The sequence below is a fragment of the Sparus aurata genome, chromosome 8 (genome assembly GCF_900880675.1).
Source record: "Sparus aurata chromosome 8, fSpaAur1.1, whole genome shotgun sequence".
Taxonomy (NCBI): Eukaryota; Metazoa; Chordata; class Actinopteri; order Spariformes; family Sparidae; genus Sparus; species Sparus aurata.
Genome location: NC_044194.1, coordinates 20,508,532 through 20,524,870, shown reverse-complemented (window position 1 = coordinate 20,524,870; position 16,339 = coordinate 20,508,532). Strand labels below are relative to the sequence as shown.

The following is a 16,339-nucleotide window of genomic DNA, read 5'->3' as shown; positions in this document are numbered from 1 at the left end:
ATGACAAGCTGCTAATTTGAATCAAGTATGATGGAGCAGTGAAACATCTAAAACATGCAGGACAGGAGCCCCCCCGGATCTAAAAGCAATGGACATATTGTTTTTTATACAAGACAGATAACCATACAAGAGTTTAAACACAAGGGTTTAAAAAAAACTAACTATGCGTGAGTACTTTCTGTTTAAATTGTATGTACCCCAGTAAGTCACAAGGGGGCTTTTCTTTCCATTAAACAGGGCTGGGTATCACCAGGCACCTTGTGATATGATACTATCATGATATTTTGCCCACGATAGCGATAATATAACGATACAGCGATTCTGTGATAATCGATATATTGCAAGAAATTTCATCCACGATACATCACGATATCTGTGTCCCTGAAGAAATTCAGAATTTATTGACTGAATCCATTTCACAGGAATTACAAAACATTGTCAATCAATTTCACATGAATGACAGCCAAGTAAAACAAAGTGTATACTGCACAGTGGCTCTTCTTAACACACACACTGACCACAACTTAAATATTATAAAATATTGATATTTTGTGGCAGTGTATCGATAACGTACCTCAAGACGAAATATCGTGATATATCGTAGTATCGATATTTTCGTACACCCCTACCTTTAAAGGAGCAATATGTAAGAATTTTAGTTTGAAAAATGTAAAATATTATTTATGATGTCTATGTATTATGTTGTCAGATATCTACAGCACTAAGCTGAAGAACCAGCGAGCCTCAGCCTGTCCAAGCCCAAAGTCCCTGTGCTAGTGCTGTGAACACTAACAGCCTCCTGGTCCCTGAGCTCCCAGTCTGAACAGCTAGCTGCACAGCTCACTGAGCTAACTAGCTAAGGGGCAGCTACATGCTGTGTCTCAATTCTGGGTCTGCATCATCGAAGGACCCGGCCTTTGTGGTCTTTGAAGGTGATTCCTTCGGAGAGACCTTGTTAACTGCATCAACCATTCTTAGCCTTTTGAGCATTTCCTGGTTGCTTAACCAGATGATTTACCCTTATTTCACGATTTCTACCACCCAGGCCCGCAAAAGTGATGATCTACGCCACGCGATGTTGCCATTTTCTCTCTTCTTTTTCGGGCATGCAAAGAATCTTGGGATATGTGAGGCTACAAAGGATGGTAGCTGCGCATCCTCCAAAAAGATGGAAAAGAAGGCTGCATTTGTGGGCTGCATTTGGAGGAGCCTTGAATTGGGACAGCCTTGCGCGGCGTTGTGACATAAATGGCCTTCAAATGCTCCTCCGAAAGATTCGAACCATGAACTGAGACAAAGCAACTGTCATCAGCACTTAGCAGCTATTCTGGTTATATGGCTAGTGCTTACATTTCACACCTTTAAGAGTAATGAAGGCCTTTGGTGATCCAACCACAGAGGTCCAGATACGTTAGGCACGTTTGGGCTTCACACCACAAATATCTATTTCTATGAACCTCGAGATTTATTTACCAGCTTTCGTGTCATCACTCGATTATAAATCGTCCACACAATCTGTATTGTTTGACTAATGAAAAGTTGCACTTGTGAAGCATAATTATTCACCAGTAGACGGCGACTCCGTAGGTATTTGGCAGTAAAACGCTTCCTGTCAGGGAACAAACGAAGAAGAGAAAGGGCCAATCAGATGTGGAGCAGATGGATCTAGTCCAGGCATGTTCACACTGTACACGTGCTGCATCAGAAGGTAAGGCTGAAATGATTTCTTCTGTCATATGTTCGCTTGTGTTTTCGTCAACAAGATTACACGTTAGCGTTGCTCTTTTAGTGTATTTTCCGTCGAGGAATGATGTTTAGTGTCTTTGTTTGACGTCGCTTTTTGTAGCTGGACAAGCTAACGTAGCTCAATGTCAGTTGTAGCAGAACGTAACGCCAAACTCCTTTGAAATATCTGGCAGTTATTGTTTGTCGGAGGTACTGACTCGGTTTAAAACCACATAAAACACAAGTCCGTGCCATTTGTAAACACGTATGGGCCAGTGTTCGTTGCATTAAATACAATTGAACAAGAACATTGAATGATTGTAAGTTTGTGTACGACAGTAAGACAGCACAACGCCAATCACGGCCTAATCGATCAACTCAATCACCGGCATTTAAATCTGCTATAGCTGAATGTACGAGCTGTGTTAGTTATAGATAAGCGAACTTACCACTGATGTCGAGCCAGGATTAAAATAAATGATAAGCAGTAAGTAGCATTCATGGGGAACCAAGGTAACATTGAACTGCCTGAATTTTGAATGTAGTTTGGTGCCATTGTCCAAAAGACAGACTAAGACTTAACGTAATTTAATAACCATACCATAGTCTGTGATATTTCTGCATGGCCACCTCAGTTAGGTCTGATTTGGGCTGTAAAAAAACAATCATAAAGTTTCTTTAGACTTTAACTAATGTCAGTCTGCTTTATTGGCCACAGTGAGATAAGAACCAAGGTTATGCCACCGCCCCAGTGACGATTTTACCTTCATCGGAGGAGCAGATGTTAGAAAAATAAAATCCTGCATATTACTTACTACCTGCTGAATTTATTTCCTAGTGTTAATCTGGCTGTTTTTGTTTTTTATTTCCTCAGTAATGTCGCAACGGCTGGTTTCAGTGGTTGGTGATGGCAGAGCCGTCAAAAAAGATTAAAGCCTCCTCTTGGGGGCTCCTCAGCAACTATCGGTATTTATGCAAAAAATCCCTGATGCTTCGAGTCATGGAGAACACGAAAGTAAGGAAGAAATGCCAGCAAAAGATTAGGTTCCCAAACATGAAGAGGAAATTAACGGACAACCACAATGAATCACTTGGTACAAATACCCTTGTCAAAAAAACAAAATTGAGCAATTCAGACCAGGAGAGTCAAAGTACTCTGAACTCTGAGAACAAGGACATATCTAAACCTGGATTCTCTGACCACCACAGTTTAGCCACAGCCCTCAGGGACAGCTGGGAGGTGGACAGTGGTTTCTGCTCAGAGGCGAGTCCTCCGGCCAGTGGTCGGAGCTCACCGTGCCTCCGCTCAACCATGGTGGTGGCGTTGGACTGTGAGATGGTGGGGACCGGGCCTGGGGGACGCTGCAGCGAGCTGGCACGCTGTAGCATCCTGGACTATCATGGTAATATATTGTATGATAAATATGTCCAACCTTGTCAGCCAGTCACAGACTACAGGACTCGCTGGAGTGGCATCAGGAGGCATCACCTGCAGAACGCCACGCCGTTCACTCAGGCCAGGGAAGAGGTGAGACCCACTTCACTTTTGGTCTGAGCTCTATCTAATGATTCTCTAAGTATATCCTCCTTTCCAAAGCACGAGCGTTCACTTTGCTCCATATTGAGCTTTGAAAACAGCCAACAGCCCCTCAGGGGAAAAGTACAGAAATGTGAAGAGTTGTTGATAAAAGCTGAGGCTGTAGTTCAGTTGTAAACAGGTAGCACGCGAGAGTCCAAATCATCTTGATGAGAAATGAGTCTGAGAATTACCGCCTGTGTTTAAAATGCCTGTAATATTGTCTCTACATTTTAGATTACAGAGCTCCATTATATACACGTCAAATTGGTTTTAGCAGTCAAGTCAGATATTTCTCTCCTCTAATGCACTTATGTGGCTTCTTACCTGTAGATCCTCAGCATACTTGAGGGCAAAGTGGTCATCGGGCACTCCATTTACAATGACTTTGAGGCGTTGGACATGCTCCATCCAGGTCACATGGTCAGGGACACGAGTACCACGCGTCTCCTCAGCCGATTGGCTGGATTCCCCCGCGAACGTTGCCCCTCCCTGAAAATCCTGGCCAGTAAACTGCTCAACAGGACAATACAGGTGAAACATTGACATTCACAAATGTATTCAGACTTATTGTTTATAAATTTAATTTGTTTTGCAATCATCTTTTATCCAAAGGGAGTCATGATGTTTGCCCACCAGAGGGCGCTGAGATGTCAATACTGAGATGTTCTACTGTGAAATGCCCTGACATGTCTTCAATACCAAATATATAATTCCTATCAAATTGTGACTTCAAGATCATCCTTTCCTTATATAAAAATATTTACACATAACTACACTTTAATCTGTATTTGAAGTGTGCTTTCAGCATGTTTATGATGTGTTAGGTTACACTGACATTGTCTTTGTTTCCCTGTCCAGACGGGGAGGAGAGGTCACTGCTCAGTGGAGGATGCTCAGGCTGCCCTCGACCTCTACAAGCTGGTGGAGGGGGAGTGGGAGCAGGAGCTGCAGAACAAGCTGAGGGACGACAACACCCCACATGAGCCGAGCTTTGCCTCCTCAAACCACTACATGCAGGACGAGTACTGGCCAGATGATGTCATAGCTGACAGCCATTAAGAGTGTTTATGACATGTGGCACATTTAGTGGAAAATACCTCAGCAGACACAGTCATCAGAGCACGTTCAGAAAACGATGTGAGTGAGAGTATTGTAAGAAGTAAATGCATTTTTGGGGGTAATATAATTGTCTCACACAAGGAGATGTACTGTGTCACTTTGGAGAAAATAACATTATTGCTTAAATGAAAACACTTTTTGGCTTACTTTAAAACATGTAAAACATGGTTTGAGTGCTCAACAGCATATTTTTTTGCTGCAACGTTTGCTTGCAGAGTCTAAGTTATCACGCTAACTTGATAATGTTAATAGAGTGACATTGGTGCTCTTAAAGTTTTGAGGTTATAAAATGCGGTGTTTGGAGTTCTCTAACTTGATCTGCTCTTACTTGAAAGGTAAAAAGGTAAACTATTAATAGGACATGGGCAACAGATACAGTTGTTTTGGAAAGTGCAACTGTATTTTTCAGTTGATATTGCTTTATAAAATGTCTTCTATTCGTAGAAGACCATAAATTATGTGGCAGGGAAGTGGCTGCCATGAGCGCACTCAAAGTGGAAGAAGTTACTCTTTCAAAATGTTTTTCTGCATATGTAAGGCAAAAGGGAAACATTTTAAATTGAATCTGTTGCCGTTACCTCCATGTTTATGTGGCCTTAATGTTTTAACAGTTGTGTCCAGTTGTAATGGTGTTATTTAATTACCTCTCATTGTAAGCTGCTCTTAAGTGTCCCAATAAAATGGCATCATGTTTAATTGAAACATTATCACTTTGTGTTTTCAGTGCTTTCTCTGGTTTCTCACTTTGCAGATGCCAACCCTTTTTGCTTTGAAAGTTTGAAGACATGCAATTCTGTTAAAACATTTTATTAAGATCTATATACACATACAAAATAAACAACGTTAAAGTTAAAACATGTCAAAGGGTCATGCATGTAGTTGCAACAAAGTTCAGGAGTGCTATGGTTTAACATGTATGTGTAGATCAACTGTCAGAACAGTGAACAGAAAAAAAAGTGAAGTATTAGTGAAGATAATCCATCCACCTGACTGGTGTGGCAAATAAAGATGCTAATCAAACAGCGTGATTGTGCCACAGGTGTGCTTTGAGCAGGTTACAATAAAAGGCCACACTAAAATGTGGACTTTTATCATGATGCCACACATGTTGCCAGTTTTAAGGGAGTGTGCTCACTGCAGGATACATGCTCATAATCTGACAGATGTAAATATTTTGTATGCACAGAAAAAATCTTCAAACTTTCACTTCAACTTGTGAAAAATTGGAGCAAAGAAAAAGTGTTGCATTAAGATTATTAATGACAGTATAGTCAGCTGCCTTATACCTTTTTACTTCTGTTGCCCTGGATCATTGCATTAACGTATTGTGCTAGTGTAGAGGATAAAACAAACTATGGCGTCATGGTCCTCCTACTTGATTCAGAGCCAGATCAGCATTAACAGCAGCATTGTTGGCACAGGTAGCATTACTGTGGGAAACTAAAGCTCTGTTAGGAGTTGGGAAATATTTTCAGGATCATCCAGACCAACAGGCCAGAGTCTGTCATAAATACAGGATCAGGAATTTAAATCATTGAATGGCACCATGTCCAAATAGGTTACAAAACCCACTGCATTAAAAGTGGGCTGACCCAGAAAAGACATGACAGTCTGAAGACAAAGCACCATTTTTACTTTTAATGCTTATCATTCTTTTCTTCTCTACCAGCAGACTTGGTTAAATACCAGTAACTGAAACGTTAGTCATTGAACTCAAATGCTGCGCTGCTGTATGTGGCTGCATACTACACAGAATCACAATTTGGTCACAAGAATGTGGAAACTAGTGGAGAACTTTTGATAATGACTTCCTGTTCATTTCATTTGATTACTGCAACCATTCAGCAAAAACTATTTAAATGAAAACGTGTTGCCAAGTTTCCTTAAGGTCTCTTGGATGTTCAGGACAAATTTAAACCCAATCCAGTGAAAAATAATTGATGAATTACTGAACTTTAGCTCAGAGGGCCAAACTTCAAGAATTCATAACTTTTAATAGTATTTGGTGTAGAGCAATAGGATTTCCAAGGTCTCGTGAATTTAATAGAAGTTAAGATATGATTTTTTCAGGAAAGTCCATGACATGAACTGGTCGGCCCTTTGTGAGTTGGCATGGAATGACCCATGTAATTTAACTGACATGGACTAAACGTAAAACACAGCGAGCTGCAGGTAGAGTGTACATTTTATTATGGCTCTGTGGATGTATTTTTCCCTGTGCCTCAGCTTCCTTCTTTCTTACTCAAACCCATGAACACACACCCACACACACATCTAAAGCCTGAACTTGGCCCCTCAGCTCTATAGGGAGAAAACAGAGAGTAGCATTGTTTGCCCAATCCGTCTAATTTTGTTCCCCAAATCGCTTTATTGAGTAGATCAGCCCTGATTTAGCAGATTACTAGTCGGCTGCCCACTCCTTCATCGTTGCATCAGGAGGAAAAGCGTGTGTTGGTGACGTTAGTGCTACCGGGGTCAGAGAGAGTAAAATGTCCGACTTCCCAGGATCACAAATAACCTCACAAAAGAACAACCTGCTGCAGCCCATGGACTGCTGAAGTGTAATGGCAACATCAACCCCTCTACAATAAGTATTTAGCCACAAAAAGAGAGGAGGGAACCAGAAAAATTTATCCGCATCCGTGACAGCCTCTGCACTTATATTTTTGGGAGCCATTTTTGCTGTAATCTTGTTTACAAGCAAGAGAACAAGTTTTGTTTCTGAGCAGCAGCACGCCCCCGTGGCTATCCAGAGGCTAAATCCAAGCTGAAATAGCTTGAAGTATTTCTTAAAACCAACTTTGTCGCCGGTGTCAGTTTCTGTAGCAGGGTAACTCTGCTTGCCTGGTCAATGAAAGTCCCCCGTGAGGAGTTTATTGCTTTAACTGACTTTATTATCAAAACCAACTGGACATCCACATAATCAGATGCACATTTTCCCCGTCATGCACAGCGGTGTTCGAGCTGTGAATAGATCGACACTGATGTCTGTTACAGATGGAATAAATGAGGCCCCATCTCCTCACTTCCCACAGGCCCTGTAAATCTGATTTAAGGCGCTGCTAATGTTCCGCTGTTTTTCATAATGATCGATATTCATAAGATTACTTTCGCTCAACAAGCCAAAAGCACTTACTATATTCACAGCATCCTGTTGTATTTACTGTCCAGCTCTTTGTTAATTCGTTTTCATGCACACCTCTCTGTTGCTCAATTACGTGAGATTAAATCTTTTTTTTTTTTTTTTTTTTTTACTCAGCCTTGCTCAATTGAGATTAGACATAAACACATAGTACATGTGTGTCCGATTAGATTAAGTGCTCACAGAATTATTAATATTACTTCACTTCACTCTCAGCTCTTAATGAATGAATGCTATCAAGGTGACCGGCACGTGCACGGTGTCAGTGTGTTCTGTGTGTTGACGTATAATGTGTACGCGAGAACTAATCTGATCACAGGGAATTGTGGGTAGTTTAAGGTCCATGTTAACTGATATGAATGCACCTAAGTCTAAATCCAAATCCTTGTGGGCTTGTGTACATATTTCTGCTTTATGAAAACCAGTCAGAATGATGGATTTTGTTGTTTTCTGATTTGTAAGACGTCTTAAATGGAAAACTGGGCTGACGCCTCTTTATAATTTATAATTTTTGTATATTTGGTGAACTGCCAGATATTTCTGCTGCTTTTTTCCCCCACTGTGTTTGTTTTGCTTTGTATTTGCCTTGCAGCAGTGCAGAATTGCAACTAAAACCATCAGCATCACTATTTCAAAAGGCCACTTTAGCGTCTTCAGATTGCCTGTTTCATTCGACTATTTATTCATACTGCCCCGAATATATGCAAGTTACAACAATATCAAAGAAAGAAAAAAAACATGAATCCTTTAATGTTTTGCATAAAAGATGGAAACATCGAAACAGAGACTATATCAAAAATCCCAGCCTTTGTTGGCAGACGGAAGAAATCAACCCCACTTAAAAAGATTAATTCAAGAACAGAGATAATATTGCTGCTGATCCGGGGAGAAGTGTCACAACATCAGATGCAGACTGAACTCCCATAAATGCCTTTAAACATGTGAAACCGCCCGTTAGAACACAGGCTCCCCTCTCCTCTCACCCAAGTGTAATCACGTTGCAGAAATCAAAAGCAGTGGTCACAATGGTCACTTTTCTTTCCATCCGAGTCTCTTTGTAATGCAATCAAATCCGTCCACCCTCTTAAACCACCAAAGTGTGCACCAAACATTACATCACTCATCAAAATGTGCCCTGGCCCTGCCTCTCATTATGGGAGCACCTCCACCATTGGCCAAACACCCTTACCATCTCCTGCTCCCCCTCCTCCCCCTTCTCTCCCACCCTCCGCCACTTTTATGCTGATTGAAAAGAAAAAGAAATCTGCAGGATGTAATCTGGTGTGACGCCACTAATCCCAGCACTACAAAACATAGGTCCGGTCCACCTCGCTCCACACAGACCCCTGTGACTGCCCACCGGCGACTTCTCATCTGCCTCAGGTAAGACTCAGCCTCCTCCGCCGATGTGCTGCTTCACACTCTGTCCTCCCTCGGATGTTGTCAAACTCTGCAGCTCCTCTCGGTCCTGCTATAGCTGAACTTTTGTTAATGTAGCAGTGATTTTGACCAAGAACCAAGTGAGATTCTCTTATAAACTGGATATTCTACTTCCTTTGACTCCCAAACACCATTTACTTTATGTATTTTGAGGTATTTGAGTGCTATATCTAATCGAGGAATCTCTGTATTGTGCTCAGTAGGTGCATCATGGGACTAACACAAGCAGGGTTCAGAGCTGCATTCCCACTGTGGATTTGAGCATCGACAGAGTGGCTTACATTGAGTAATAACACAGTTTATGTAGTTTGGGCGAGTGGGATGTCTTTATCCAAACTTTCAGTGTGTGAGAAAACTGATTAAGGCCTACATGTATTCAATATAAGGAAGCATAGTATGGTATATTCTTCTATAGTAGAAGGACGACTATCAATTTATTTAAAAAAAGATCAGAAGAAAATGCTTAAAGGTTGCAGAAATGACAGAGGACAAAGACATTTGAGAATTTCCTAACAATAATATTTAACCTGCTGGATATTTTCTCAATTAATATTTTTTGTGCATTAAATGCCAGTTTAGCGTTCATCACAATTTCTTAAAACTCAAGGTGATGTATTCAGTTTATTTATTTTGTCCCAGAAATTGTCTAAAATCCAACGATTTTCATTTTACTGAATTCCAACAAAAGGGCTAGATGTTGGTGTTTTTTAATTTGGGAAATATTTAATCAATTATCAAAATAGTTGCAGATCAGGGTTTTCCCCACCATTATAAGGTTTAGCCGCAGCAATTTTTTGGCACCACTTAGTTAAAATTAAGGTAAATCTAAACTAAAGCAAGTTTTATCAAGTTTTGTGTTGCTTTAAACTTTTTGTGTATTTATTATTTAAATTAAAACATTTTGTACCCAAATATAATGATTTTTATTAAAAACATAAAATTTTCTTAAGGGGGGGCTCAAATCCCCTGCCAAATGTGAGCATCAAAGTCTTTCACAAACTTCAGGAAGAACTCTGTACATAAACAAAACAACTGTAGATCAAAACAAGAGGATCCTGCATATGCTACATCACACTTTGAGAAATGTTTTTTTAATCTACTTTAAAACTGCTTCACGGGAGATTTATGGGAATATTAAGGGTGAAACTGATGAATATTTGGTGATCTTCGCTGTTATACAGAATTTATCAAAGAGTTTGAACCTTGACAGCAAACGTGAGCATGTCGATTATAAAACTAAAAAGACTCTCGACCTTAAATGTCCTGACAAATCACCCACGAATGGACGAGTGCTAAATATAGCCAAATCAAGGTACCCTGTGATAGCAGAGAGGGTGGGATAAAGGGGGATTAATGTTGAGCACAGTGTGTCATTTGTTTCATGTGAATCACAAACTCCCTGTTATTTTCTTGCAGACAGTTCGGAGCTGATATAAGGAGCAGTAGATATGGCTGTGGTTGTAAGTACTCACACTTTTACTTCAACTTCAACTGTGGTTTGATTTTGCTCCACGGGGATATTTTGGATGGATTTCTGAGCTGTAACACTCACACACAAATAACAATTGCCAAGACAAACACCCAGTAATCTCCCTGTTACGTGGCTGAGGCTCAACATTTCTCAAGACCAAAGCTCATTGTTAGGATGCCGTCAACAGCTACAGTAGCCTTAGCTGCTAATCTCTGATCCCTGCTTCAGGTCCACTAGCGGTCCTTACTGTGTATTTACAAGCTTTAGCAGACTCATGAGGGAGATTAATCAAACACTGAGGCCTATTGATTATGCTGCTGAAGCACTGGTGGACGTGTGTTATGTCTCATGTGGATTAGACATGTTTTAAACCTCACACTGCATAACTTGGTCTTGTGAGAAAATTATATCAGCACTGTAAGTTATTGAGCTCTTGTCCAAAGCAACCTGCAAAGGCATACAAGATAGAAAAAGAGCAGTTTCTCTCTGGATGCACTGAGTGTTACAGTTTCAAACAATGTCAAGGTGTGCAGGGCCTTCTGGCCTTCGTTAAAGTGGTCAGGCACTGGCGTAACTAATAACATAAACGATGGATCTGTTTCCATTCTGTGCGCCATTAAGTCGTTCCCAATGAGCGAGTATCCACAATACCAACTGGCGCTGAGACTGGCGCAGCTAAATTAAACTCATCCATTATTAATGTCACTAATACCAGCTCTGCTTTTCCTGCTATGATACACTGTGGAAATGACTTCTTCAGGTGTTTCAGCCGTGTTTCAATGGAGAACAGAGACAATTGTCTTCCATATCTAAATCAGTGCTCCTTTACTCTGACAGTAGCAAACTCTTGATAACCTAAACAACAGTGCTTTACTTCTTACTATGAATCCCTTAGTTGGACGTTGTAGAGCTGTGAGTCAGACCTCAGTGATTTTTGGTATCAGCAATCAGATTTGTCGTCACTCATCGCATATTTACTGATTTAAGTCCAAATATTGCCAACTGTTAACTTTATCAGAGCAAAGTTCTCATAAAGCTGCCAGTGTTTAAACCAGTGGTTTGGAGACTACAGGCCTCTCCTAAAATTAAAGCTGGAAAAAGGCACCCCTGCAGGCCCCCCCCCCCCCCCCCCCCCCCCCCCCCGTACTTCACTTGCTCAATTTCTGGATGCCAATGGGATTACGATTGTTATCTGATCCCATAAACACAGACAGGAAAGTGGGAAAACCGGTAAATTCCACCAAAACTATTAGATAATGTCATGTTTTTTTCTGCAGAGGCCTGCTGCCCGCTGGCTTAGAAAACATTCAATATTCAAGAACTTTGGCCTCTTTTGTCAAATGAAAAAATGGTTTCTGTAGATCATGAAGATATTACGTTAGTACCTGTCAACATGTTAAAGCACATGGTAACTGTATTCGTCAACTCTATAGCGCACAAAAATAATTTACTGTATTTACAGACAGAGCTACAGATTATGAGTGTTAGCTGCTAGGAAATCAATGCCCTGTCACTCCTTAGAGAAGTTTGAACCATATTCACAATAAATCAATTGTAAGCATTAAATTAATTTAAAAAACACACAATGTAATGCTCTGCTTTCGCTCCTGAGATGAAGCTAAGGTGACTCATGACAATTTATGATTATCTAGCTGTGCCAGTTTCAAGGTCTTAGTTGTAGTGTGAGCAGAGGTCAAAATGACTGCTGTGAAACAGTGACAGCAACACTTACACCTGTGAGTGCACAACCGTGCTATACTTTGTTTTTATATCTGCAGATCCTGAAGTTCTCTGCCTTCTCATTTATACTATTGCATCTCTTTTCAGAGCGGAACTTACCGTATGGTGTCGGAGGAGGAGCAGGCTCTCAGGGCCAAGCTGGAGCGTCTCACCGTCAAGGACCACGGGCCAGTGTTTGGACCCTGCGCCAGCCTGCCAGACCACACCAAGCAGAAGGTGACCGGATAAGAAAACAGCCTGGACATGCTTACACATTTACTAGTTACAGTTTTGCTCTTATTAGAATCCACTTGTATTACTTTTCCGCAAGTTGTCACAACACTAGCTGAATGAATGTACAAAAAGACTACACAAAAAAATAGGGAAAAGCAGACTTTTTACTATGTTAGTTAGTTATTGAACCACCTGTTGCTCACACCTAGGATGAAAGATAACACATAGTTCGCTGGTCTAGTGGGAGTTCTTCATTCACCGAGACAGCTATCATGAAGGCAAGGTTAGGCTACCTAACAGCCATTCAGTCTGAATATCGGGCTACGCTAACTGGAGATTAGATAGCGTTGTCAAACTGTCCATGAAATCCATCATGAGCTCCATCAAGAGAAAGTTACATTTACTTTTTGACAGTATAAACTGTATAAATCCCAAGTGACACTCACCTGAACTGAAAAATGTTAGTACCGTATCTCCGACTGCTGCTTGGGTCCGGCTCCAAAAGCAAGTCAATCCCATCCAAAGTTGTCCGAACTGTCAGCTAACTGTCTGCTCTGGCTCCCCCTGCAGGCCAAGGACGAGCTGAACGAGACGGATGAGAAGAAGGTGGCGGCAGTGAAGGAGCTGCGAGGAATTATTAAGGAGAAGGCAGAGGGAGGTGATGACCTGGCCAAGGGGGTGCAGGACACCTTTGGGGAGAAGCCGGACAGTTTGCTTGTCCGCTTCATCCGCGCCAGGAAGTACGACGTGCCCAGAGCCTTTGAGCTCATGAAGGGTAGGTCAGCGGAGAGGCAGAGCTGAATGTATTGACAACCTTTTTCTTCTACAAATGTACAGTCATTTAGAGTTTCAGTTGAATATTTGTCATTGTCAGGGTGAAAACAGCCTTTCAAGCACCATTTAAATCATCATAGTTGTATCATCAGTCCGTAAAGACGGTCTGACCCAACGTACCTCTTCATTAATAGACAAAAACACTACTCTATTTCAATTGTGTGTTGAGTGTTGAAAACCTTTAAATTAAAACTATGATTCCAGTAGCTCGAGAGACAGGGATATTTACAGCCAGGTGTGACCCAAGAGTGTGTCTGTTTTTTCCATCCAGGTTACGTGCGTTTCAGGAAGGATTACCCCGAGCTGTTTGAGAATCTGACCCCAGAGGCCGTACGCAGCACCATCGAGGCCGGCTACCCCGGCATCCTGCCCAGCAGAGACAAATACGGCCGTGTGGTTCTGCTCTTCAACATCGAGAACTGGGACTACGAGGAGATCACTTTTGATGAGGTACGTGACACCACATATCCCACAATGCACCTGGGAAGGCATGTTTACAAACTCACTTATTGATTTGAATTTCATTTAAATGATAAATGTGTGTATGTTCAGATCCTTCGTGCCTACTGTGTGATCCTGGAGAAGCTCCTGGAGAACGAGGAGACTCAGATCAACGGGTTCTGCATCATCGAGAACTTCAAGGGCTTCACCATGCAGCAGGCGTCAGGAATCAAACCCACCGAGCTCAAGAAGATGGTGGACATGTTGCAGGTGGGTAAATCATGACTACAGGTGGATTGCAGGCTGGGAGAGATGGATATTCTAAAACTGAAAACTGCAGATGTTGAAGTGTTCAGTAGGCTAAGTTATGATGGATACAAGAGTTAGTGGAAAATGTGTTTCTGATTCTTGCAGTAAAAGTGAAGAAATTTGCTCTACCCTCTCCTAACACCAAGGTGCCTCTGAGCAAGGCATTACAGTGTTAACTTTACCAGGAAGTGCTGCTCATTGTTGCAGAGTTTGAAGTTGTCAAATGTCCATGACCTGTAAATTAGGAGTAGAAAAAGTGAAGCCTTCATACCTTTTCTGTAACTTAATGCAGAGTATGTGTCCTCGATAAAGGTTTTATATCTAACTCATCTGACTTTTTATTCTTTCAGGATTCATTCCCCGCCCGTTTCAAAGCTGTGCACTTTATCCACCAGCCCTGGTACTTCACCACCACTTACAATGTGGTCAAACCCCTCATGAAGAGCAAGCTGCTAGAGAGAGTGAGTTAGACAAGATTCAAAGATTTATGGCTTAAAAATACTTTAACTGACAGAGCCTCCTATTGTTGAAGGCAGCTGCCAACTTCTGATTAACACAGCTGAGTGTTTGCTGCCGTGTCAAATAATACATAAATACACGGAATGCTTCTTTAGAATCAACTTTATACAGTGTTTAATGTTTTCTCTGTTTTCCTGATATTATTTTTCTCTTGCAATGATTTTATATGTTTACTTAAATTAAATTCCCACGTATTTACCTGTTGAATAGTCGGGTGCTGAAAATCCCCACTGCCTCAAAGGCCTCTAACAGCTGCTGTTCCTACTCTAGGTGTTTGTCCACGGAGATGAGCTGGAGAACTACTACAAGGAGTTTGATGCCGATATCCTGCCCTCTGAATTTGATGGAAAAGGTTCCAAGTACGATGGCAAGGCCACAGCAGCCAAGCTGTTCGACTAAATGTCCTGCCTCTCTTTGTGCCAACCAGGCGGAGAGCCGATATATATTACAAAACCCCCATAGACTGTCAAGACTTAAAGCCCACTGTAGCTGTGTGGATGGAGGAAAAAAAAGTAATAAATGAAGTGAATGACAACTCCAAGTGATGTTGTTTTCAGAGCTCCCAGTAAAGCAAAACTTAACAGGAATGAGGCAGCCTCATCGTAAATCACATTCTACTCTGCAGTACTATGTGTCACCTCTTTGGTTGACACTCCATACTGCATACATGTACTTTACACATTTGTAGATTGTTTTTCAGATTGATTAACTACCTACCAGGCAACGCTGACTTCCCTTCACACCAGCTTGGTGTGAAAATCAACCGTCTTAGTCTTAAGACTGGCTTGAAGCAGGAAATTCCTCACGATGAACATTTCGGCACCTTTATTTTGGAATTTTCACACATTTAATCAGTTTTGGGCAGAGGCTGTTTTGACACTTGTGTTCATGGAAGCTCTGGTATTGAAGATTTGACAGTTTGCTGGTAAACAGCAAAACTTTACTTACAACAAATTACCAAATGTACAATATTATTTTTGTTTATTATGTCTTTTGTTTCGCTGATTCAGTAACAGGAGATGTTAGAGCTCATGGAAGGTCACCAACAAGGAAAAGTTTTCTAAAAAGTAGATGCTGACAACTGCATCACTGTAACTGATCTAAAGATAAAGGTGACTAAATGTCACACAGATTTCAGTGAATGTCTGGGAGGCAGTGGCACGATTTGAAAAATATTCAGCGTTACTGTAAATCGTACACGAGTCAGACACATATAAATACTTTTAATATCATTTCATGAAATAAAACAATTATAAAGTATCCAACCAGGAGAAGCCAAGTGAGAGTGTTTTACTGGATGGCTTTCAACAACACAGCCTCTGTTATGTTGTGCTTTGTCTAGACCATGCTTCACCCACACAGCTTGTTTTAACACTGGCAGGCTCCAGCTTTCTCAATCTCCACCCTCTGGCCCCCGTCTCTCCCTGAAGTACAAGGCTGATCTTTCAACAAGTGCCTGTCTCTCATGCGTTTTTTAGATTGTTCTTCAGTACGAATATTATGAGGTTTTACCCACTGTGCTACCTGGTTCGCCAATAAGAATGTCAATAAATGTACAATAAACTGTATTTAAATATAAGTTGTACTCTTTGCGTCAATCAAGTCTGAACAGGGCAACAGAGGGGATTGCTGTGGTAGCAGCTCTGTGACATTACCAGAGATGGGAAGTCCAAATACAAATACTTTGTTACTTCAAGTAGACTTTTCAGGTATCTGTACTTTACTTGAGCATGGATTTTTCTAACAACTTTTCACTGCCAATATTTTAACACACATATCTGTACTTTCTACTCCTTACATTTTCAAA

The 16,339-nt window shown here is 41.2% G+C and overlaps 2 protein-coding genes across 2 annotated transcripts; both read left to right on the top strand.

The window, feature by feature from the left end:
- The first annotated feature begins 1,556 nt into the window (after positions 1-1,556).
- On the top strand, positions 1,557-5,130 carry isg20 (interferon stimulated exonuclease gene). Its single transcript, XM_030427169.1, has 4 exons — positions 1,557-1,708; positions 2,600-3,253; positions 3,635-3,835; positions 4,163-5,130. The coding sequence occupies exons 2-4, from the start codon at positions 2,633-2,635 to the stop codon at positions 4,361-4,363; spliced, it is 1,023 nt and encodes a 340-aa protein (XP_030283029.1). The 5' UTR covers positions 1,557-1,708; positions 2,600-2,632; the 3' UTR covers positions 4,364-5,130.
- A 3,727-nt stretch (positions 5,131-8,857) lies between these two features.
- Positions 8,858-16,111, top strand: rlbp1b (retinaldehyde binding protein 1b). The gene is made up of 8 exons (XM_030426147.1): positions 8,858-8,948; positions 10,422-10,465; positions 12,304-12,432; positions 13,000-13,204; positions 13,535-13,713; positions 13,816-13,974; positions 14,364-14,474; positions 14,803-16,111. Exons 2-8 carry the CDS (start codon positions 10,454-10,456, stop codon positions 14,929-14,931), a joined length of 924 nt encoding a protein of 307 aa, XP_030282007.1. The 5' UTR covers positions 8,858-8,948; positions 10,422-10,453; the 3' UTR covers positions 14,932-16,111.
- Positions 16,112-16,339: the final 228 nt, after the last annotated feature.

Coding starts and splice junctions, on each gene's coding strand:
- isg20 (XM_030427169.1), top strand. CDS start 2,633: ATGGCAGAGCCGTCAAAAAAGATTAAAGCCTCCTCTTGGGGGCTCCTC. Junction 3,254..3,634: donor TCACTCAGGCCAGGGAAGAG/GTGAGACCCACT, acceptor TCTTACCTGTAG/ATCCTCAGCATACTTGAGGG. Junction 3,836..4,162: donor TGCTCAACAGGACAATACAG/GTGAAACATTGA, acceptor TTCCCTGTCCAG/ACGGGGAGGAGAGGTCACTG.
- rlbp1b (XM_030426147.1), top strand. Junction 13,975..14,363: donor AGATGGTGGACATGTTGCAG/GTGGGTAAATCA, acceptor TTATTCTTTCAG/GATTCATTCCCCGCCCGTTT. Junction 14,475..14,802: donor AGAGCAAGCTGCTAGAGAGA/GTGAGTTAGACA, acceptor TTCCTACTCTAG/GTGTTTGTCCACGGAGATGA.